The following is a 26,210-nucleotide window of genomic DNA, read 5'->3' on the forward strand; positions in this document are numbered from 1 at the left end:
CTGCTGCAAAAACATTTCCAGTTCATATTTCCCAGTGCTTTCTATTTTAATGACCAGAAATACCCTTTTGTTTAAATGAAAGCTGAGGCACTCAGGTTTTAGGAAAAAAAAAAAAAAAAAAAAAGAAAATAGGAAAACTCAGAGAGACTTAATGATGTTGAAGGCTGTTTCTGTAAGTAAGTAAGCTGAAGAGAGGAGTTCACAAGCAGGCAAGCAGAACCACAGTGTCTGCAGAGCTTTTATATAAAGGCGTCTCTGGTTCAGTGATTCATAGCTTTGAGGGACCTTGTGCAATTTCCTGATGCTCACAGAGGAGCACTCTGTATCCGCCAGCCACGTTACCTGGTCTGCTGCTCAGTGTCTGAGCAGTGTTTGTGGAAATGCAGCTATCTCTGCACACAGCACCCTGGCTATCTGCTACAAGAGGATCCTCATGTTTAGACTGGCCGTGCACTGACACTGACCTATTAATAGCTCCAACCGCCCCGCAGTCACAGCGCAGCCTCCTCCTGCCGCCACCGAAGGAATCTGATGACAGACCAAAGGTCAAAGAACTAATGATTTAAACCACATTCCAGCCCGTTGATACAATGTCTGCTTACGTGACCCTAACTGCTTCCCTGTCCTTCAAGGGAGGAATATCCAGTTCAAAGTCAAAGATTACAGAGCATCCCAAAATCTAAACTTAGGAGCCCTCCCCCGTTAAGCTCTTTGAACTACAGATGACGGAGCCTTGTAAAAGTCATCCCATAGACAAAACAGATGTGTGCCTGGAACCTGAGCATGCCATAAAGGATGCTGCAAGTGCATATTGATGTAGGCTTACCTAAACAACCCTCAAAAACATCTAACTCGGAAGAAGAGAGTTGGCACATTTGTTCTGTAATTAAGAAACCATTTTACACTAATTTCTAGCAACGTTTTAACAGAAGCTACAAGTTGCTTCTCCATGGGAGACCTGGGCTTGTGGAATGCTTCCTGAATGCCAAGACTTGGCTTTGTCTCATAATTAGCAGGAGCACTAGCTGGTAATTGCCATTTGATATCTGACACCGCTATTGCATGTAGAACATTCAAACACAGTGAAACATTTCCACCTGGCACAGCCCAGTCAGATAGCGGACATTTATGACATTTGGTAAGGACCAGAAAACTTGAGGGCACTACCTGTATCCACACAGCAGGATTACTCATTTATGAGGTGGTTGGCATTTTGTTTTTTCTTTGTTTAGACTCTACTACATGGAAGCTTTGTTTTTGAATTTATATTCAACATCAAGAATAGGGACACGGTCCACTATCTGAAATGCCCCTGATATTACATTACCTTGGTAATGGAACGGAGCCTGTCTCTCTATGTGAGCCAAAAATCAAGCATTGTAAACTTTTACCTTGTTACCAGCAAAGCTTAAAGCTGGTTTTGTTGTTTTGGCTGTATTGAAACCAGCATTTCCCTCTACCCCAAAAGATGAATCACAGGCTCATTATTAAGTTTCATTATAGCAATTTTGCTAGCCTCAAAGTTTCCTCTCCTGGTACTTGCAGTAGGGTAAAATGAACCGTAATCTACAGTCAATGACAAAAAAAATTACCAATTCATATCAGATCACAACTTAAACCAATATTAAAATCTCTGCTAGTGCACATAGTAACTTACGCCCTGATATGCACATTTATGTAAGTAACAGACATTGCAGTGTATAGTCTTAGTTTTCCAAATAAGTTATTCATGTGCATGGAAGTTTACAAAAATATTTTTTTACTTCTTTATATGCCACTAATTCATTCTTGTTATTGTTATTAAAGGCAAAAAGCAAAAAAATGAGATCTCAAGCACAGCCTCCTCTCCCTCCAACCTTCACATCTCAGCCTCCCTCCTTTCCACCTGCTGCTTCCATTGCCAGGTAACCATTAACACTTCGGTTAGACAGCGGTGTGCTCCTGGTAATATATAAACTACAACCTGTTTATTACAATTGGAGATTAATGCACGAGGCAAAACAGAATCCAATTAAACCTGTATTTGTAACACAGAATGGTAATTCCTTAGCAAGGTGAGTGACTTTGTTATAACACAGCAAAATGCAACTGCTCTGCATAGTGCTGCTAGAGTTACACTCCTAAACGTCTCTCACCGCCCCTGTCCATCATACCCTTGTTAACTCCAGCTCCAGGTCAGCTGCTGGCTGCCTGAGATTCCTTGCCTATCAGGAGTCCTGAGGAGCTCGCCTTCTGGGGTGCAAGGCACACCATTTTCAGCTCTGTTCTTTTATCAGCCCTTATGTGGAGCTACAAATAGAACCAGCCAGCCTTGCTGGGCAGATAGGACAAAGCAGCGGTATGCGTTTGGTTCTCAGTGGGCATGGAGTAACTGCTAGCTACCCCTTATCTTGGGGGCATATAAACACAATGATCAGTAGAGGTTTTCCTTGCTGCCTTTGTCAGGGAGCAGTTTTACCGTCTCTTTTTACCGAGACAGATTCCAGAGATGGACACAGCACCAGACTACTGGGCATGAGAACCGCCTGATCACGTTATGGGGCACAGGAGCACGTCCTGGGCTGGCCAGCGCAGCACGGAGGCTTAAGCCCTTGTTTCCCGCAGTGCAGCACCCACCGCTGGCACACAGCGAGCAGTCACAGCGTGCCTACGTGCCTCTGACACAACCTAGGAAGCAGGATTACAATCATATCAAACCTGCTTAACAGTAGGCTGTAAACAACATTGTGAGCACAGCAGACTAAAAATGGTCACGCTGAAACCCTGCTACAATACAACTACTGTGACAGCTTTATGAGGAAATGTGTTTTTTCCTCATCTTCACTAGACTATCAGAATTAAGTCTAGAAGTAAAAGCCTGAACATTTTCAGCAGGTGTCTGTTCAGTCATATGAGCTTGTTCAAGGCTTTCACACTGTAAATGTATGAGCTGAAGTCTCAAGAGCAAATATTGCTATGCATAAAGGAGAAAGACAACTAAACCGCCTGTAGATGCAGCTGATGCATTCTGCTCTCAGCATGAGTTGTTGTTTCCTCTGGCTAACAGCAAACTCCCTAAAGTGAGAGGGTTTAACTGTACCTTCTGTAGCAGAGCCACGTTAAATTAAAAGCCCATTAGACTAAGAGGAAAAATGCTTACTCTAGCATCTCTGTCCCACTTGTATGAACCATATGGTCAGACAATATGCAATATGAGTAAATTACTATACAGTTTAAACAAAAAAATGTATTCACTTAAATATGAGAGGTCAACAACAAATGAGCTCTGAAGCTCAGGTAAAAGCTTCAAAACAGAACTTGGAGCTACCTCCCCCACATGCCCCTTTTCTTCCTCTAAGTGAAAGACACAAACAGAAAAAAGACAACACTCACTTGCTGGCAAAGCCAACGAATCAGGCATAGACTGAATGAGAGTGGGAGCCTTAGAGGTAGTAGGAGACCAAAATGAAAATCAAGGCCACAAAAAAAAGTGGAGGCTGGAAAAAGAAGTAGAGGCCTAGCAATACTGAGAGACAAGGGGAAAAAAAATGGAGACAGAATTGGTGGGGGGCCAAAATCAAGTGGGAGAACATTCTGAGTCTACTAGTAGTGGTAAGTTATCCCCCCCCCCCCAATGAATCAAATATCCAATATAATCTTTCTTTTCAATTACACTCTAAATGTTTGCATGTTGAATTTGTTCTTTGTAGTGTTGATCACCTTACAGCTTGTATGTGGGTGATTCAGCCCTTTTACTACCCATTCTTTACCTTCCCCACCCACAAATCCTAGACGTATTGAGCAAGACAAATATCCTGCAGTTCACAGGAAGCTTTACGTCTCGTAACTGCTTCAAGGTACATTTTCATAAATTGACTCATTTCTAACAGGCGATCATCAAGGTCTTACCTTTGCAGGTGAAGCATTTGATGTGAAAGTGTCTGGCCTGAACACGGAGTACTTCACCTTTACATGGCTCTCCACATTTATGGCAGTGGATGACTGGCTTTTCCGATGGGTGGTGAGGCTCTTGAGGATGGGCCACTGTAAAACAAACAAATATGATTTAAACCTGAAGAACTTCTGTTATACATAAATCTGTATTCCCAGTCACTTCTCATCACAAGTTCATCCGATCACATTTCACGTTGATCAAAAAAGTCACAACCATTTTAAAAAATATAGTTTTTTCATAAAACAGTAGTTTAAGCCACCCTTATTCGCTACCTCTTTCCACTGAGTCTGCCACGGACATGTGAAGAAGAGGAAAAATTCCCTCCACAGTTTTGACACCACAAAATGTTTCAGTCCATAAGCTTTTCTTTCCAAGAACATGAGTGCATGTCATTCATTCAACAAACACACAAGGCAGCAAGAACTGGACTATTTTAATACAAAAATTAAGAATACAATCCAAGAAAAAGAATGAAAGGAAATCAATTCCAAGTCATGTTTTGGGAAAAAAAAGATGAATGAGGTAGCTTGACTTTGCATGCAAATGGCTATAATAAAACTACAACCTTCTCAACTTTGCTTTAGTACATACTGGGAAAGCACATCTGTAGACAATAGAAGCCAAGTTTATTTGTTTCTTGCAGAAACAACTATCTCATGCAAATTAGAAATATTACGAGTAGACAGAAATGCCCAAAGCATATGCAGTATAGTCAGGGTGACAAAATTCCAGGTACTGGGAAATCACCAATCCCACAGCCCTTAGAGCTTGGGCAGGAACAGGAAAGGTTTGTGTCATCTTTGTTGTATATTTCATTGAGGTAATAAAAGTTTTATTGCTCCACATTTGGCTTCCGTAAAACAATGTTTAACTTTTTCTTCAGATGTGTCTTGTGTCAGCCCCGGGCTCCAATAGCAATGCGCGGGTGTACAGTAGAACAAAAAAAGTGTCTCATTTGGACTGTGTGAAATGGAAAGTGTTACCCAGAATGTTCCCAAACAAAATGATGTTCCCTCAAATCCCCCTCCTAAATCCTATTTTAGCAGCAGAAAGCTGTCCTAATGCTGCTCCCGAAGTACTGATACTTATCACTGATACTTATCAGAACATTGGCGAGATAATGTGCATCTCTTCACCCCGTCTCTCTCTTCCTGCCATTCCTGCCCTGCTTTTCTTGGACTGACTGCTGATATACCCATATCATCTTCACTGTCGCTGGCAATCATATTGATTATTTTAGCTCAGCATTTTCTGGAACTCTCTTTTCCTCTCCTGATCAGCTCCTGACATCTCCCCAACCAGGATAATGCCTTTTTTTTTTTTCTTTTTTTTTTTCTTTTTTTTCTTTTTTTCCCCCCAGGTTAGTGCTTATGCAGCAACAGAACACATACCTTGTTCATATTTGCTGTACCAGTTTCCTCTCCTTTCTCAAGGAATTTCTATGAAAGAAACCTATCACTTCATGAAGTTCTTCTACATTACTGTCCTTTATAAATGCCTTTGTGAAGAAATATGTTGCTATAACTGCATGAGATATAGTAAGTACAAGATTAATAATAAAAAAATGACTTAAGGGGAGTAACAGCATGCAGAATAGAGAAGAAAACATATTCCAAGCAATAATTTCTGCTGTAAATTCAGCCAAACTAACATGGCAGCTGCTGTTTTGATTTCCCCCCAATCCCCTAAAAGCCTTCAAAGCAAATGGCTGAATTCCTCTACTCAAATACCAAGTTTTGAATACCTCCTCTTCTGGTAGCCTCACTTCAATTATTTCCCTCGATTCAGTCCAGAATCGGAGCGCAGTTGGCAATGCCCACCAATGTTTTAATTAGCAGTTCCATCTAAATAAGATCCCAGTAAATGGCTTGCCTTGAGTGAACCTCATCTAACAGGCTGCAATACAAAACTATTTCTGGAACAGAAGTTATTATTCTCCCAAACAAGACTATTAACGATTAACTTGTAACCAAGGAAACACACAGTTTATGCAATAAGAAGGAGAAAAAAAAACACACCAAAAAACAGAGAGAGAGAAGCAGGGGGTTAGCAAAGGAAATTATTATGAGGAATATTCCTTTTCTGATCCAGACAGCCCAAGGTGGGCCTGAAGCCAACTGAAGAAAAGGTATCAGGGCAGATTTTTTAAAGTTGCTCAAAGGAGGAACTGAACTGAGGGTTTGGGCAAATGTTATCTAGGACTCGCATGGTGCAGAATGAAATCTGTACCTGCATTCACAGAATCACAGAATCATCTAGGTTGGAAGAGACCTCCAAGATCACCGAGTCCAACCTCTGACCTAATGCTAACAAGTCCTCCACTAAACCATATCCCTAAGCTCTACATCTAAATGTTCTGCTCACAAACTCGTGTGCAGGACACCCTAGCACACCCTGCATGCCAGCACTCAGACCTTGTGGTATTGATCTGAAAGACAAGTTTTTGCTCTTTATTGGGAGTAAGTGTTTTCAAGACTGGGCCGATGATGCAACTTCAAGTTCTGCCTTTACAGCCCTTTAATGAATACAAATGCTGTTGGTTGCTATTTCCAGACCGATCTCTTTAGTGAAGCTAATTACGTTGCTTGTCTTACTGGCCTCAGATTGGAAATGTAGGTCAAGATTTGAGTAATTGACTTGTTCTCTTGCAAGGAATTGCTTGCAAGCTTTTTTCTCTGGACACATGCAACACACAGAAGGCAGAGTATAGGCATCAGTGAGGGAACAGTGCCTATGAGCGAGACAGGCATCAGAACAGGGAGTCAAATACAGACTAATACCTTTACAAGCAATTTATTTTAAGTGTTCCTGACTGAAGTCCAACCAGCTTACTGGCCATATAAATTGTGAGCTGCTTTGGATCTGAAAACCCAGAGCTAGAAATTAATAGAGGTGCTGGGAGCTTGGGATTCTTCAGCTTGGATTATGGTGACAGGCCAGACCATCCAAATCAGCAGGTCACAGTCTGCTGCTCAGAAGACTTAATTACCTTAGTGAACACTTATGTATAAATGGATAAATGTAGTTTTATCTAGAAGGAAGCAAGTATTTTCTTTCCATTTACAGTAGCTAGGAGCAAACCTGCATGATCTGTTTTAGCACACTATGAAGTTTTCTCAGGTTACTCTAAAATGGATTTCTTTCCAATTGAAAAGAACAAAAACTAATAATTTTGAAGGAGAAATGCTCCCAGAGCAACACATTCTTGGCTCAGTACAGGGGCTCACAGTTGTCTTTGTATCATAAGCTGCATACTTTCTGCATGGGTGTGGAAATTTAGTCAGGTATTTACCAGCTCTAGCATACTGGTGTGCACTGCTACTTGTCTACATACAAGCCATGTCAGATGAATTCAAGATGCAATTTTCTGTCTCTTTAGCCCAACCAGTGTAACATGGCACAGGGATCCGTTAGTGCAAGATTAAACACTGTGTGCTTGTCTACCTCACATCAGGAAGGTGCAGATGCCTACTAATGTAAGGGATCATTTAAAACATGTTTTTTCCATAATAGTATAAAAATACTCAGGCAACTAACACATTTTTATTTTTCTTTTTAAAACTGGCTCTAGCTGAACTAGTGCAATGTCCATACCTGAACAAAACCCAAGGGATGCTGGAAGCAGACATACAGGTCAAATGGGTGTGAGCAATTCTTTGAATATTTCCTTTTATTTTTATTTCTTCAGCACTTTTCAGGAGTAACTCTGAAAGCTACGATACCTATAGATTTCTAAGATGTAACACTCTAAGTTTGCACAGACTAATTACAAGAGATCATCAATAAAACTTTCCCAAAGTTTCAAGTTGCTTTTTAGCAGTTTTTACTTGCAATGCTGCTGTTCCCTGCCCAGACTTTTTATTTTTACCTTTATTAGTGAAAAAAAAAAAAATCATCTCTGGGCAGAGATGTACACAGAACTCTTCAAGACAAGCTAGGCTGAGGCTTCCACTTTTGCTTACAAGACCAGCTTAAATGAATAATTAATGGATAATTAATGCTTTCTTCAACTCACTTGGGTTTCCAATAAGACAGATCAATGGCCTATGAAACATTCAATTTACCCAGAGTACCAAGTACGGACATCTGGGAAGTCTGGATTACTTTATTTCTTCCTTAAGGAAAGAAAGAGAAAAAGAAAAAAAAAAAAAACAACTCAGTTTTCTGAGGAACAGTCGGTCACTAATCTTGCTTTGTGCTAATCTCACTCCATAGATTTACCAGCATAATTTGTGTCATTCTCTACATCCCCTTGTGAATCATGCCACGTTGATTTCATTGCATTTAGCAACTTCACTACATTGATGTAAATTCAAAGGAACTCCACCAGCTTGAGAGCGCTCATTTCTGTATTTTATCAAAACATCTCCAAATAATCCCAGATTTCCAAAGAAAAAGCAACTTTTTTTTTTTTTTTTTTAAAAAAAAGGGGGATAGAGACCATTAACAACCCCATGTTCATGACAAGCCTGAAGTACTTTCTGAACAAAATTAAGGAATTAATTTGCTGTGCAAAGTTTAAATCTGCCGTGTCAGTGCTGCTTTATGTAGTCCAGATCATTGTGCTAAGGTCTAGTAGCAATTACACATCTTGCTGCCTCAGCCAGAAAAAGAACCTCAGCACCAAGTCCTTCTGAAATGGAAATTACAGGTATTACCTGAAGAGTAACAATTGTTGAATTAAAGAAAACAAGAAAAATAAATACTGCAGCCTCCCTTTCTGATGATTCTCTCCCCCAGCATGACCTGGGCGCAGAGCTGTTGGGAAACCAGATGAGCTGAGTGACTCTGAGCTGCAGATTCTGCTGGCAAGACTCCACGGCTCTGCTGCAAGCCACAAAATACTTCGGCTTTTTATTGGAAGTCAGAAAGAAGCTTCTGGGAAACGCCTTGCTATGAGCATGCTGCAAAGCAGAGCTTACAGCAAAATATGCTGGCTTCACTTCTCCTCTTAATTGAAGTAAAAAGCAGCTTCATCTAAATTTAAACACGAGGAGGATATGGGCTACTGTTGTCTAAAAGGTGAATTTTTTAGCCTTCACATGTGCATGCCTACCTTCACAGATAAGTGTGGAGTTAAGCTCAGTGAATTCTGACCGTGTAGGAGCAGCTGGGACTTTTCACTTCCTGCTAGGATACACAATTTTTATGACTTCTGGCTGCACAGCCTCTGGAGCGTTTTTGCACACTGAGAACATCCTGCACCCAGCGCAGCGCAGGTGAGGGGACCTTCAGGATTTCACAGCTGTGCCCTTCATATCTTGAGTGGCCTAATACAGACAGCAAGCTCAGAAATGCAAACTGTGGCAAAAGCTGCTCTGGGAGGAAAGGCACCAGAGAAGCACGCTCAAGGGGCAGGCCTGCCCTATCACTGCCCCATGCTCTCCTTGTGAAGACAGGAGGACAGCACAGGGGAGCCTTGAGAAGCTACTGAATTACCTGTTAAAAAGGGTGACAAATTGGGTCGTTTTACTTATCTGCAGATCCAGGTCTTGAATCTCAAGTCTGAGAACCCCATCGGCTGAGGTGACCAAACAATGACCAAGCCTGAAATCAACCCCCAGCTGCCAGGAGCAGACAGAGAAGGCTCTGCGGCCACTGCCTGCAGGCATGGGACAGGGATGGTGGGGAACTGCGGGACGCCCTGGCAGGAGGCACTCCCTGCAGACAGCAGCGAGCTGCGTGCCTACACACGTAGGAAAAAGCCTAAGGCAAAATCCTAGACTGCAGCTTGCTTACACTGTTGCCATTCAAGGTGTATCTGGAGAATCATATTTTAAAACTCTTCCTGGAAATTTGTCTTAAAGCTTTTCTGACAGTCTATATATAACCAGAGAAGCTACCTTTAAAGGGGGGAAAAAGTCTTAAGCTCCTATTTGCCATAATTTTAGATGCTTTCTGGCATTTTCCACAGAAGTATTGATATTTTCCTATTCCAATTAGCCTACTAGTGAAAACAGAGGAGACCTAAAAAACCTGATACTTTACCTCTGTATCCTATTATCATCATAACATTTGCTTCCTCAGCCACAGTTTTTCAACTAGAATAAACAAAATACACCAAAGGTATCTATCCTCAAAACAGTATCTGATGGCCAGCTGTGGGCCTGACTACAACACAGTAATGAACAGATTTTGGTATAGATAGAGCTGATGCCACCCAGAGAATGAAATAGATTTACAGACAAATGCCAAGCAATGACCTGAAACATTAACAACTGCAACTTGATGAGAGAAGACTCCACCACTACTTACAAACAAAAAATTGCAAGTTCATGGCACACACATGCATCCGTATAAGAACTGTGAAAGTATCACTGATGCTGTTCTCAATACAAAAGCATCGGAGCCTGCGTGAGATTCTCTAAGCCAGCTGTAGTACTGCCTTCATTTGCTGGGCAACAACAAATTTCACCTCCTCTGTCCACGTCAAGCTTTGGTCACTTGCTGCGAGTTTGTAAGAGCGAACACAGAGCATGTTTTGTAGCACGGTCTATACTGCAGAAACAAAAAGACTTGACGAAATTATTCTGCTTGTATTTATTACATTATAGCGTATATGACAACCTGTGTTTAAGAAAAAATAATCCCTTTCCCAGAGGAGTTAATGAACAGCTTGTTATTTATGATCAAGTGCTGTTTTAAGCTCAAACAAGAAAAAGCAGTAGGCAGTTTTAAACCAATTTTCAGTAATGAAAAGACACTAATCTTACAATGAAGAATGCAGCAAGCTAAGACTTGCTGTGAAATACGATGTTGAAACAAATGTTGACTAAGCTAAGCCAGTCTTTGAATTAAAAATTACATTATTCAAGATGATTGTTAACAGATGGGTTACTGGATAGGTAGTTAGCAAACCGAAGGGCAGAAGCATTAAGTGATTTTAGTCTGCTATATTAGTACAGAGCAACTTTTCACAAAAATAGATGATGATACAAATCGCATGATAAAAAGATAGCAAACCCAGACTGCCTAATCTAATGTTCTGAGAATACCTTTATTTTTAATCTTCCTCACTTCAGCAAGTTCTCTGCATTTGCTCATACAACCAACTTACTAAGAGACAGAATTTCAAGATAATCAATTGACCCTTCAAATCTCCTTACCAAAGGGTTGGAGGATCATGGTAAGCATATGTTTCTCACATCTAACATCTGCAAATCTACAACGCAGCAACTGTATTGGAAAGCAATAAAATCATTTTGTTCTGTATATGCCTTCAACACATTGTACACAAAAAGATCAAGTCATCTCAAAAGTGTCCTTTTTTCTTCCTCTAGCATAGGATGGGAGTAATTAGAAATTCAAGAGCTCCTCAGAGTACTCTGAGCAACTATCTCACATACATCATTTGATGTCTGAACCAAAATTTTACTCAAAACAATTAATAAATAGAAGTGTCAAATCATTCACTGCAAGTCCTCAAGGATCCTCAAGGCTGCACAAAGCAAATAGCTGATGTTAGCAGAAAAAGCAATGGCTTTTTCCGAACAGCACAGAAATTCCATCTTACTGATGAACAGCATTTACCTGTGACAGCACTCAAACATCAGACAGGCCTCTGAGCTAGCTTAGCACAATCCACTTGTAGATTTTAGGGGACCCTTGCAAGGGGACCTAACGTTACTGCAGTCTGATGTTTGAATGAAAAAGGGGGAAAAGCCTGCAAAGAAATAGGGCTGTCACAAAGACCTTTCAAAACAGAATCTGTAGTAAAGTGTCCCTCAGTTACCACCAGTTTCACCACGGGTTTCCTACGAGGCCCTTTGCAGAGACCTGTGCTCAGCCATCGTTCCTCTGGCTAGCACTTGAGGTGCTGGGTAGCAAGCAGGCTCTGAAATCCATCAATGCTGTTTCAAGGTGTCTTCGGAGAAAAACATACACACACACTTTGAATAAACTAGCCATTTATTGACTCTTGTTTGATGTAGCAGTAATAAAAGATAACCCTCATTGTTCTGCAAGGCTGCGTTTCTACTTGAATTACTTCTTTAATGTGGTATCATTTTAAGATTCTAAACTAACACCAAGTTCCACAATTCTGCCATGCAGATTATATTAACATCTGCGACATCAACCTGGTGCTAACAGCGCTGGGAATTAGAGAATGAATTAGTGAGCTACCCTGGTGACACTGTTTACAGAACCATGCCTATTAGGCTCGTGTACAGCAGAAATCCAACAACATTTTCACTTCTGAACAGGCATGACTTTGTTCGACCCTTATGCTAGCGCTTGCTCCTCACTTTGCAGCTTTGAGGAGATTCCTCTGCCTTCCAGCTTCTGTTTTCCTGTCAATACATAATTTGAAACAGCAAATAACATATGTCCCTGAGCCATACAAGGCATATACCATTTCTGGGTGTATAGTACTTTATGATTAGCCCATATGAAAGCTAGCATTATTTCTCTCACTGTCACCTCCTACACAACAGTGCAGCTAACTTACACCACAAAAATCATTGCCATTAATGAAATATATGACTTTGCTGCAAAAACACCACACAGCCCCCCCAGAATGGAGTCCAACTTTGAGACAACACCGAAGCACTTAGATAGCTTTAAATCCCAGGGATTCAATTAGACTCACAGAGATACTCTGCTGAACAGAATAAGCTTAAGACAAAGCCTAAGTGTTCTTCTCAGCCAGATCCCCAGTGAGCCTGAAAGCTATCCAGGCTCGGCAAAGGCAAGGATTAATCATCCTTTTGGGGATACTGACTGTTCTCTAGGTGGAAACCCATGTTTGTTACAAATAATCCTTTTAAAATTAGTTATGGATTGCCTCCAGAAACAACAAAATCCTGTTCTTTGGTTTCTCCCGCCCAAAGGACACAGCACATTTTGATTAGTGGAACTTGGTCTTTTACCCCATTATGCACTCATTTGCCACAAAAAGGACTGATTCTCCTACAGTGGCAGGCCCAATTATCATCCTATCCCAACCTACAAGGTCTGTCCTACCACACGAGGACACTCAGGGGGAGGCCTGAATTGGAAAGGCCCATGGACCATGGTGGAGCCCCAGCAGAGTGGCTGGATATGACCAAAGGGGCGCCCAAAGGCAGGTGCCTAGGGCGCTGACCCGGCCCTGGGTGCCCTCACCTTGCCAAAGGCACCGCACGGTGCCTGAGGCATAGGGACAGGAGGCCAGGAAGGGGGAAGGAGAAAAGCCAAGGTGTGTTTGTCTATGTGTGGGTTTGTTTGCTTTTATTTTTCAATAGCAGAATCAATAATTAGAAGTTTGTTAATTGGCAACAAATTAAATTGATCAAAACTCCCCAACTCAAAACTGTTCTGTTGGCCTGTGGCTCTCCCTTTATCTCTCCTGGAAGGAGGAATGGCTTAACTGCCTGCACCACCACCTAAACCATGAACTCTGTGGTCTCACAGTTAATGACCAAAGCCACAAAGCCCTCCCCTCCACCAGCATCAATGGCAAAAGTTCTCCCACTTCTCGGTACAAAATAGCTGCCACCAGATCTTCAGGGACTGCCTGCTGCAGGCAGCTGGGACGCGAGGAATGCATGGAATGGCGCTGCGGCCATGGGGCCTGGTGGGACTGCATGGCCTGGCTCGGGACTTGAACACTCATGCCCCAGTGTGAACTAAGTGCTATTAAAAAATATGCAAAAACTGCAGCAAAGATGCAGTGCCTGCACTGGCATCTCTTTGGTTGTTTTTGTTTCTCTCAGTATCACGCTGCACACCAGAACTGCGACTTGAAATCAAGTATTAGAAATAAATGTGGAAATAGAAAGTAGAGAACAAGCAACACCGTAAGTTTGCCAATAAAAACATAATTCTTTTAGAATCATTTTGTCTTAAAAAGCAATAAGATGTTTATAAGATATTTCACATATCACTGGATTTTTGTTTCAAGTGATAGCAGTTAAAATCCAAGACTAATATTTCTTTGTGATAGCTGTGAAAAGTAAAAGAAACTCTCTGCTCCAAAGGCCCCTAATACAAATAATCAAGGCAGACAAGAGGAATGTTCTTATCCTTATTTTACAGATCAACTAACAAAGCAGGAGATCAAGTTACTTCCCCAGGGTCACCTTAGGAGTCTAACACAGAACCGTTCTGTAGTTTTGTACCTTAACCACACAAGTATCTTTTTTTTTTAAATACCTAATGCCACACTTATTTATAAAATGCCTTTTTTTTGTGGCTTGTACAGAAGTCAGCCTGTTGACTTCATCAAAACAAAACCCCAAATGCCCAGCCCCAAAAGCAAACTGTCAGGCACAAGTAAATCTAACAAAGTCAACCAAAGCAAAGAGAAAAGGAAACTCCCCAATCCTCCCCCAGTGTGAATGCAGTGTGAATGCATAATTTTGTAAAGTGATTCAACAGCAACAAACCTGGAGACTTTCCCAGGTCACCTGGGGATAAAAGTTCCCAAGCTGTGTGTTATATCAAGACTGTTTATCATTAACATCCACAACACAGAGAGAGTGTCAGAACCCAGATCCCACTGTTCAACGTTTCATTCCTTCACACTGGCAATAAATGTTGAGACTGCAAATAAGCAGAGCACTGGTGAGAACGTTCCACACAAAGAACACCTTGACATTAACACGCAGGTAACATTTTGTATGCTCTTTGAGTACAGCCCCAGCTAAAGCAGCTTTTGGGGATGTGGGAATGGAAGAGAAGGCAAGACTGGAGCCACTGCAAGCACAAAAACATCCTCTTGGTCATAACCTTAAGGGATATCAGCATCAGGCTTTATCAACAGTATGAAAAAAACAATATAGAACTAAATCTCTCTGCAAGGCTTAAGTAGACCAGAAGCCAAATTATCCAGGAAACGCTAATGTTTTGCTGAACTGTGTTGTCTGTCTTGTTTATTGGGAAAACCATTACCAACCAAATATCCACAGAGGCATCTGTGAGAACAGGGAAACATGATGGGGCTTACTGCAGCCTGGCACCCAGTAGGTGCTAGCACCAAACTTGCAAGAGAAGCAGTGTGTGAAGAACAGAAATCAGGAAGCCTCTGCACCTGCTTACCCAGCCCTAAAGTCTTCAGCCCTTCCTCTTTTCTCCTCTTACCCTTCCAAGCATGGAGGAGCCTGGCACAAATAGATACTGCTCCACTTCCATGGGTTTGGCCACATACGACCCAGTCCAAGAACTCATCAGACAAAGGGCCGATTCCCACCACACTCTCACAAACTGGCAGGTGAATGCCAGGCCATCAGCATTTGGTCAGGAATCAAGAACCAGGGCTAAATCCTCAGCTCTGGTCAACTAACAGAGGGAAAAATGAAGCTCTAACAACGTAGGTTATCCAGCAACATGGCTTGCAGGCTCAAAATTCAGACAACTACCTCAACACAGAAAAACTGAGAGTGCAGATATTAGTATGGGCTTTGCACAAGACAGCTATTAACAAGAAACACAGAACACATATGTAAACTTTCTGCTGCAGGATATACAGGTAGCAAGTCATCTTTCGACTCAACACCGTGACAATAATTTTATCCGAGTAACTAGATAATAAGGGCTCATAACTGGAAAGAGACAGGTACACAATGAGACACAAAAACGGGGAATCAGTCACACACAATTTAGGAAGAGCCATTTGGTGTCAGCAGAGAACACCCTGGCCTCGGGATTTTATTTTGTTTGTACATGAATTGACCAGGCAGACGCTGAAATCACTCCACAATCTGAACATAATGAAGCATGCTAATTTGCTAAAAACTGTTACTAACCATTTTGCACTTCGGTGAATTGGAAGTACATTTTTTCTAGTGGAAACCAGCCTCTCCTGCGCTTAGTTAACATGTTTACCAACCGGCACCAGGCTGAAGGCATTTTCAGCTTGTTAAAAACAATTCCAGCAGTGGCTGGCGGGGAGGCGACCAGCTGTACTACACAGGCCTGAAACAAAGCCTAAAATTCTGGGTAAAGCAAAATAAAGTGCCTGGGGAGATCACAGAAAATAAACAGAACAAAAAGACCACCAACAACCTTTTGTTGGAGAAATTATTTGAAAAAAGTAAGGCAGAAAAGATTAAAAAAAATGTAGAACAGTATTACCCTTTCTCATTCTGCAGCCATGATGTATGGAATATTTTTAAAGGTATCACAAAATTAAAGGCAGCATTAAGCTCTTTTGTCTAAGATCTGTGTGAACAGAAGCCAAATTTTATATCCAACATCAATATTAATAGCTATTGTAAATAATTCATCATGCTTGGTGGGGAGGGGAAAAGGAAGCAATTGAGATACAAGTCCTTTTTCTATTTTCAATTGTTTATTGTCAACTTTTCCCATTATTCTAGCAAATTGTCTCCCCCACTTGTTTGTTTGTTTGTTTTTAATGAAAATGATGGGCTTGTTTTAACTTCCTTGCAGGTAAGAGACAACTTTCATGCTGTAAACTGAATTTATAGACTACTCCTAAGGTATAGCCCCACGCAGCATGGGGAGTCTAACTAACTGCGCATCAGCTGGGTGGGGAGCAGAAACATATTAAAGGATGAAAACTGCACTGCTAAAACTGCTATGCCTATTTAATGTGCATTTCAAAAAATCAACAGCCTAAGTTCAAAATGCATCTTAGAAAGCAAGTGACAATTGGGATAAGCTGAATGACAATATACTTTCCTGAAAAGATGGGAGGCATAGCTGATGCATATGATACAGAATCCCTGCTGCAAGGATTTGGGATGAAACTGCTTCTTAAACCATCCATGGTATGGCTTACTGATACTGGTAGCAGGTCGACAGTTCACAGCCATGACGTTATAAAAACAATCCTGTAAATCATAAGTAACGGATCTCACATTGGCTAAATATCCCGTAGTACTTAAGCTGGACCAGTACATTTCACCAACAAAAGTTATCAGGAGACCGTTTATGGCCACAACTCTCTGCAAATATCAGATACACTGCAGCAGACTATTGAGAGTTTGTCCTGCTCACTCCAATGTAAAACCCAATGAGAATAAGTTCACTCAATTTGTTTCATTTATAACATTAAATCACTGTGTGGGTGTTCAGAGTTGAAAAACTATTCACTCTCACTCAACACGACTGCTTTTTATTTCTGCTTACTTGGTTTGAATTTATCCCACATTAGCTTTTACAGAGCCCTCAGGAAAGTAAAGAGAACAGATCCTCCTCCTCAAAAAACAGGGACTGAAGTCTGTATCTGTGGTAATGTCATGCTCCAGAACCACATCCATCCCACTGCTCAAATACAATTCAGATGTAGTTTGCATCTTTATAATGCAATAAATGATGCAGACTGCCACTACTGTGAAAAAAGACTCCACAACCACTCCTGAATCCTTTGACTAGTAAATGCTTCGGTAGGAGGCTTAACATGTTACTTATAGGCAATTGAAATGCATTTAATTTACTGCTGCAAAATTCAAACATTATACAAAACTCCCATATAAGCCACTTCTTCATTAAAAGGAAAAATGTGACCTTGTCAAGTCCAGGCTTGCTGAATGTCTTTATCTTAAGAAGTAAGCTCCTGCTTTGGTGGTCAAAGCTCCCTGAACTGTAGCTAACACAGATAAAAACAAAACAACAACAAAAAAACATCAAACTTGAATGAAATCACATGGAAACAACAGATACATGCACACTCAGAAGGAACTCAGCTGTGCAAACACCTAATGTTAGGGGTGTTCAAGATTCTGCTGTTACTAAAACAGGTACAAATATCATCAAAGCAATCCACTGCAGCTTTTGGCACATCACATCTACAGAAAGGCAAAAAGCAGCTGTCAAGGAAGACACAGTTTTAAATGTGAAGGTTTAAACCTCAGGTAATCAGGTCTTTTCAGTTCCAGTCTATCAATAAACATAATTACCTTTTTCTTTCACCATGGCAAACAGATTTTCTTCGTAGTGTAAGCAGCAAGAATTAGCTGAAGGAATTTAAACACAATCTTTTCCAGCAGTGTTTGGCTGAAGTGGATTAAAAAAAAAAATAAAAATACAAAAGGCAGCTTATTCCAGACAGTTATCTTCCTCAGCCAGATCTCCCACAAAATCTGATACGGTCCTATTAGTCGTTGTGTCTCTTTTCTTCTTGTGCCTCTTCGTGCACTGTGGTCTCTTCCTCTGGCTCGTACCCTGCGTGCAGACTCTGCCCCTTGTGCCGAAGCACCCAGCTACAGCTGCTGCTGTGTAACAAATGCCGAATTCCCCGGCTCCCAGCCACTGACACCACCTTGCATTCCTCTGCCCTCGCAGAACAGAGCTGGCAGTGCAGTCTGCTCCCGAATGACTGCCAAAAGGCTGAGAGTGAGAAGATGTGGGAGAAAAGAGGAGTTCAAACACACATGAAGCTGGATATTTATGAGTTCCTTATTTTATTTACTCAAACTGAGCCAGGATGAGATGGGGAAATGCAAGATGAACATACAAATGCTGAGGCAGGCTGCAGCACAGTGGCTTTTCTCTGCTGAGCACTCTTTATCCACCCCTGGTTTTGCTTTAAAACTGTTACCAAACATCAGACACAGCCTCTCAATGTCATCTGACCACAGCAGAGAACAGAGCAGCACATATAAGCTCTGCAAACCTGGAATACTGACTCTATCCACTACCTGGAATAACAATAAAAATGATAAAAATCAGCACTGCAGCCACTCAGTGGGCAATTGGGTTTAGAAGCACAGCCAGGGAGCGCCCCAGATGGAATCCACGGTGTGAGTCAGGTAAGCAGTGCGCGCTGAGACTCCTCAGCTGGGAGCTCCATCCCTCTTACACAACTCTGTTTGAGATGCTGGCCACAGGCAGTCAGGGAGCTGAGCAGCAAGAGAGCCGCATACCGATACAGCAGCACTGCTGGGGTGAATCTCACCCTCCAACACGCCTCTGACACCACTGTTCAATCTGGACAGCAAGCCGACCTTCCGCTTTGGGGTTTTCCAGGCACTAAACACCACCTGAGAAGGACTGGACAGTAGGCTGATGTTAAAAAACAAACAAAACACAAACAAGCCCTTTACACTATTGCCAGGTCTCATGGTCTTACAGCAATATGCAGAATGTTTTCTGTTTTCTTTTAAAAGATACCTCAGAGTCAGGTGAGAATCAAAGCCTGACTTTCATAAGCACAGTTTTATTCCCAGCTATGGAAAAAAGCTTAGAAATATGATTATTCAAAACCCTGAACGCTCATTAAAATCACTTAACGTGGTATTTTGAATACATATATATGCTGCCAGTATCAAGTAGCAATACTCCTGTATTTATAGGCCACTTTTTCCTTGTTTATAAATAACTTTATTCCTCATTGTAGCCAGCTACCGGTGATTTTGCCATTACAAACCTACCGCATCATGCCTTTGATTGGGCAGTAAATTTTAGTATCTGTGTTTTAGAGGTGGAGAAACTGACAAAGGAAAATGAACTGACTTGCCAAGGACAGAGGTGACCTCAGCAAGAGAGAGCTGGACTGAATACAAAGCTATTCTGGGCTAGAGTCTGGGCAGATTCACTGGGCTGCAGCTTCACCGGCCTCAGCTCAGTGCCGTACCTGTGCTAGGTTACACGACGGAGGTGCCGTTACGTTCACAAAGCAGCCTAAAGCAAGCTCTGTGTTAGCCCAGAACCAGAGGCACCTCTATATTTTAGGAACTGGAACTCACACCTCCACAAGGGAATCCCTTCTCGATGCCACTATATGTAGGGAGGGAAAAATTAATATAAAGAAACAAACTGTAGGCATCAGCCAGACAGAGCACCAGATGGCTGATGCATGCTGGAAAATCAGAGCATACATCCATCATTAAAAATATTTTCAGTAAATAAATTCTCAGTGTTTTGCATAAATGCCACCCAGAAGAACAGAAAGAAATGAAATAAACCAGTCCACTTCACCCAAAATATCTCTTATTCAGTGACATACTTTAATAAATCATTATATAAATTAGGAAGAGAGACTGACAGAGATTTAGGCACGTGCATGGGAAAAAAAATATTCTCTAGCAAACCTGGCTGGCTTTCTATTGTTAGCAGCCTGATGTGTAAGAGCAGCGCAGCCCCGGCAGTCTGACATTCTTGCTTCTCTGACTCAGTGTGCTGCTATTAATAGCAGCTCAGCCCCAGCCCCACCAACCTGGGGCACAGCACGCTGTGTCACGCTTCTGACACCCTGGAGATGCTCAGGTTGTAACTCAGCCTGGCTGTGTTCTTTCCCAAGCCGTATTTTGTAAACAGTTCAGGGCCAGCAGCCTGCAAGGGGCACAGCTGACCTTCATTCATAACTGTTGGATCTGATGTGCGAGCAGCCCATGCTCTGCACACATGGGTACCGTTAACTCTTTCCTTCTGACACCCTCCAAAGGCGTGCGATCATCATTCTTTTTGGTTTTTGTTCCAGCAGCTGCTGACACAGAAGCTGACTGCTGGTATCTGAACTTTCTGTTCTCTGAGTTCATTACCTCCGTTTTTCACATATGCTAGAGATTAGCACTGCCATATCTCATCTCGCCCGTGGCTGAATGGAAGCCTTTCCTCGCATCGCTCAGCCACAGAAAGCTGCAGGGTTAGACTGCAGCATGCACACAGAAATAAATTTGAAAACACAGACTGCAGTATATTAGGCTGGGGATTTTAGGAGTCAAATGTAATTTACTCCAGCATAAGAAGATATAGAGATCAGCTGTTGGTATTGTAAATAAAATCTTTCTAAACTGGGGTGATTTTTTGTTTTAATCTCATTGGCTCAAGCCTGAAGACCAAAATTTACCTTGTTGTATTATTCAGAATCTATTAATATATGCTAAACTTGGAGGAAAGACAAATAGCAAGTCTAGAAACAAAACCTTGGTACTTATTGCTATTTAGGGGTGCATATTCTAAAAGAAAGAAAGAAAGAAAAAATCCTTTACATAACATTTTGCACCGCACAACTTCAATAGAGAGTCTCCCTTGAACACAACCGGGATGTAAAATTCACAAAGAGCACAGTATAGCTACACAGCATAATTATGTTACTGTTACTTCACGGTGAAAAATACCCTGTGCAGTCAGCAAAAGGCATGGGAGTCATACTGAGACCACTCCACAAAGGGAAAGAATTAACCGGCTTGGTTTGCTTTTTGTTGTACAGCGATAATGTTGAAAAATCCATGTTAAAATACTAAGCAGTTTAGCCATGACTTAAGGTTTGTTACTCATTTTAAAAGCTGGCTTTCAGATTTTTATCTTGCTCTCATTCTTCACAGATGAGACCACGGATTGTGAGTATCAGCACATAGTTTTTATAAAACTCCTTCAAGACTGAAATCTCTCGTTCATCCAACAGTGATGGAAACTGCCTGCTAGAAAACACAAAGGGAAAGGGGAGAAGTTGTACTAATAAATAACATGCAGGAAAATATCCTCTATTTAATGTCCTTTTGCTTCCAGCAAAAAGCCTAGCACAAACAGTTTTGACAAGAAAGCCTGCCACAAGCTTCCACAGCTTAACTACTGCACAACCTCAGTCAATTTTAAGTCACCACTTCTGTAAAGTGTTGATCGGGGAATTTCGCAAAACGCTCATTTCTCCAAGAAGGAAATCCCCCTCCCTCATGCTCTTAAGGAAAAGGAGACCTGCTCTGGTTGTTATCCTGACTTAACCATGCCTGTTCAGAAGAAAAACTATTGATGTTAACAAGGGATTTGTTGCAACTCTGCAGTGGTCCCAGTGCCCTGATGCTGAAGCACCCGTTTTCCATTTTCAGCATTCTCCTGCCATACAGTTAAGTATTTCCTAGCTTCTGCTGCTCTTGAAGTTACCCCAGTCCAGCAGTCTGTTCCTCTGATGTGTTGTCCTCAACCACTTGGACAACTGACACATTTTCCACCCTTTGAAAACAGCACAAGCAGTGATGCTTATTAAGGACGCGAGCACAAAAGAAAGCAGACAACTGACTCATGCAAAGCTGATGATTTCGTGTTTTTTTTTTCAGAAATGCCACTGGGCAGAACTCAGCCTGTACCTGAAAAAGCAGTCCCCCATTCATAGGTCTGAATAGCTGGGTGTTCACTCCCAGGTGTTTGACTGCGCTTGCATGTGTTGCTCTTTTACCTCTTCAGGTTCTTACGGTACCCTCAGACAACTGACCCGTCTTCTGAAGCCTGCAGGTGAGTTGCAGAAGTCTCTTCATGGCAGTTATTCATTCTGTAGCCTTTCCGTACCCCCTGCACAGTTTTGCCTCCACAACGAGCTCACACAGCAGCTCATGCAATGGCCTTAGGCTGCCAGCTTCTCCTCACCCATCTCCTCAGCAGGACACTGAAGAGCTCTGAAGGCCCCACAGACTGACCTCCCCCCAAGCCCCTCTGGGCTCCCTAACACAACTTTGCACAGTCGAGGAGAGCATCCACTAGAGAGGAATGTGCTTTCTAAGGACATATCACTGTCCCACAACCCTACATGCTAGGATAATCACAGTAGCCTTACTCTTATCAGACTGATCTGCAGACAAGTAATGCCCGATGGCCTTGGGTCCTATTTGCAGCACCTATGTCATGCTACTTTGAATACAAGCACCCTGTATTACTGCTCTTTACAATAACATGCAATCAGTCCTGTGCAGAAAATGAAAATAAAATTTACCAAATGCATCATCCGATTCAGCAAAATAGTTTATTCTGATCTGCCAGGATGTGAGGGCTTACTGCTTTTTAAGGAGAAACATTTCATGTTCTTAAAAGACAGATTCCTCAGGAATGAAACATTGACAGATTTTGATCTATTAAGTGGTCTGGATTTCTTAAAACAGAATCTGATTTTATGAGGTACTTCCAAGCGAGATTTTCTTAGCAGGTTGTTATTCTGCATAGCACTAATAGCAGCCTACAAAAATACAGATAAAACAGCAAAACGGTAATGCTTAATTTACTGCAAAACAAGACGGGGAAAGGAGGACGCTCATCTTTACTCTAAACATTCAGAAATCTCTAACGTGGAAGCTTATGTAAAAAGCACCTGAAACCTCCAGATCATCTTATCTTTAGAAACAGATAAGAAAAGATGGTTACATTATACTTCTTAGCAGTGGCTCCAAAAATATACAAAGCTCACTGTTGGGTAATCTTCTCACTGTAGGTATGTACAAACATTTACCTCTGAACAGCAATTACATTATTGATATAACAAGCAGCTTCCAAACTGCTTATGTTACTGTTAATCCTTAGAAAGGAGATCATACTTTATGAACACCTGTGTGAACTTAGCCTCTATGCACACATTTGACACTGAACTGAGATACAGTACGTAAAAATGCCTAGCGACAGTGGTTTGCGCTCGGTATTTTTATTATAAGCTTACCTTACAAAATCATTGCTATTCTCCTGCTACAAACTGAACTAGCCCAGCCAATTCACAATCACAACCAGTAGTGCTGCAGATAAAAATATGCACATGCTGTCAGTAACCATCTGACAATTACTGACAAATACTGCTTATCACTTGCACGAAGGCAGGAATCCCTGACAGGGAAGAGTATGCAAGTGTCATGCTTTACTGTACATGCCTAAGGTTAAGGAGATTTGATATTGATGATCCACTTCAGAATTGGATTAACTTTGCAGAATAACCTCTACAGCCTGTCTTGGGAGTTTGGGGCTCAGTGAAACCAGCAGGAAGGCAGTAAAGACTCTCTAGTCTAAAGAATTTCTCCACAAGAGGCCCATGAAACAACAGATCGAAGCAGCTTCCCACCAATCAGATAACTTGTAGAGCAAAGCAGCAAGTTCTTTGCTTTGCAGTCATGAGAGATGTGACAGAGCATCTCACTGAGCATTAACCTGTAGTGCATGCCTCAACAATATAACACACAGCAACACAGACGACAGCGCAAGTCCATAGTCCCTGAGGAAGAGGCAACTCATCACAGACACTGGATATACACCACCCTTACATTTCAACTGGACTGTTTTTTACTATGCCAGATGACAATTTTCTTCTGTTCTGATTTCACATAAACTATAAATAGGACTCTAAAAAAGGCATCTCATCTGTCCTGCAAATATACTTCACTCCCAACAGTTATTTCCCAGTCCTGTGTCCCTTCAAGCGAACCACAGAGGCCCTCAAAGAAAAGATAAAAATATGCTTTCTGAACAGATGCAACTTGGCTACATAGTGTAATATTAATATATTCAAACAAACTTTTACAATGAACAGATCTTTCATCACCTCACTCCAGCTTCTGGAACTTTTCCATTAGTGGTTCTCCATTTTATCTCCTAGCTAGAGAAGTCACTTGATTAAGTATGTAGAAACTTACAGATTCAAAACTTTCCTTCAAATTATTTGTTGCCATTTCAACAGTATTTAGGAGACACAGATCAAACTGATATTCAAAACAGAGTAGGAAAACTGATTTCAATACCTGCTCCGACTGGAATTCTTAAACAGAACTACAAAAGCTATTTTGCTGCTGCTGCTCTGTAAGAAGGTTTGCTCACTGTTCGTTTACATCAAACTGGATGGCTCATTGCCTCCACTTCAAAGGACAGTCACATTTTAAAGGAGACCTTGCCATCTTAAAAATATACAAACAGTATTTAATCTCCCAAGTACTGATGAATACTGATAAGCTAATTACTTTTATATTTTTGCAATTTCTATGATTTACATTGAAAATTGCACAGACAGCTTCACCATCTAATTCACACACAGTAGCAAACCAGTGACAAACATTCCTTGGTACTGCAGTGCTTCTGTGGTACTCCACCATGAAGACTTGCTCCCTAGAGGAAAATAATTGAAAACAAAATTGAAAGCAGGATGATGCAAAACCTGTAATCACAAGCTCCCATTCTAATATCATCTTCTTATTTCCCTCTCAGCTTCACCTTGTCTGCATCCAGGATTGTGAACACATTTGAGACTAACAACACCTTTACTACGTATGAGCAACGTGCCTTTCCACGGTCCTCATCCGTGGAAAACACTTGGGTGAAGAACACTCCTGCTGTTCCCCTCCTGCCCTTCTTGTTCCATTACCTATCCCCCCTTTCACCTAAAAAAAGGCCACAGAGGTCTATCAAACATCTATCATCGTCCCAAACTAAAAGACACTTCCAAGGTCCCGGTGTACAACAGCCGGCTCAGTGATGCCCCCACCTCCGCACATAACGGAGGAGAAGGAGCCAACAGCAGGTGGCATTCATCCTCTCCTCAGCCAGGGACATACGGAGTGGACAAGGCCACACACCAAGCTTCTCTCTCGTCTTCCACTCCCTCCACACCCCAATGTCAAAATCTGAGGGAGCAATGACAGCCATCTCCGATTCCCTTCTCTCTGCCCTGCAGTCTTGCCCACTATTCTACCTTTTGGAAAAGGAGCTCAGATCCAAGGCATGGCTCTCAGAGGAAAAAAGCAGCAGCATCTCCTACACCTCTCTTCCCCATCCCAGTGCCACCAGCACTGTACCAGTGGCAGAGCCGGCCTGGGTCACTGGCATGAGGCTGTGGCGGACCCAAGCCCCTCGGAGTGGGGCAGCGGGCAGTTTGCCTGCCTCAGGTAGGCCTCAGCGGCCATCCCGCTCCTGCCCTGCCCAGGAAGGGGACTGCACTTCTCTCTCAGCTGTTTGATTAAAATAATGAGATTATACAACTGCAAGGGACGGATACAGGAGAGGAAGTTTTGATCAGATATGGAACAAAAGCAGGACTCCCTGTAAACAGTGGGGGATATGTGGCCACAACATGCTCCTTCCCGCCACAGCTGCCTGTACCCATCAACGTAACGGAGTTACAGAGCAAAGGAGATCCTTGCTTAAATTCCCCTCAATAATCTTTATGCTAATAAATTTTTCATTATTTCTTTCTACTCAAAGCTGGTTTAGCTAATTTTTCTTGCTAGTATCTAATAATAGTAGGAACTGCAATTTTGTTGTTATTTATCGGATAACGGATAATAAAGAATTTAGGCAGAGAGCAGCAAGCCCTACAGAGGTGAATGCAGTTGCCCTAAACCATGCTGCATTAATGCAGGTTAATGCTAAACCACCAATGTACCACTAAGTAAATTAGCTTGGATTGATCTTGCACACTGGCAGTGACTTGGCCCACAGCAAATGGAACGCTGAAACTGGAAGCCAAGGGTTAAGAAGACATTAAACGTTAAAATACTTGAAATAAAAATGGCACAGCAATTAAATAGGAGTAGATACAGCATACAGGCAGAGAAGAAAGAACTTGTTCTAATTAATTACCTTTTTTTTTTTTTTTTTTTTTTTTAATGAAGCTAACTGTGCGCATTTACATAACCAAAGACTTCTAGGGCCT

At 41.8% G+C, this 26,210-nt stretch overlaps 1 protein-coding gene across 9 annotated transcripts in view; it reads right to left on the minus strand.

The window, feature by feature from the left end:
• ABLIM1 (actin binding LIM protein 1) overlaps window positions 1–26,210 on the minus strand; it is a 186,583-nt gene that overhangs the window by 98,196 nt on the left and 62,177 nt on the right. For 8 of the 9 annotated variants that reach the window (XM_035329705.1, XM_035329703.1, XM_035329702.1 and 5 more), the window contains one exon: window positions 3,889–4,023. In XM_035329705.1, the coding sequence (XP_035185596.1) occupies window positions 3,889–4,023 (135 nt within the window). Of the gene's footprint in view, window positions 1–3,888; window positions 4,024–17,778; window positions 18,078–26,210 lie in introns of those variants that run through there. The other variant, XM_035329704.1, reaches the window with a different exon arrangement.

Source organism: Oxyura jamaicensis, chromosome 6 (genome assembly GCF_011077185.1).
Source record: "Oxyura jamaicensis isolate SHBP4307 breed ruddy duck chromosome 6, BPBGC_Ojam_1.0, whole genome shotgun sequence".
NCBI lineage: Eukaryota > Metazoa > Chordata > Aves > Anseriformes > Anatidae > Oxyura > Oxyura jamaicensis.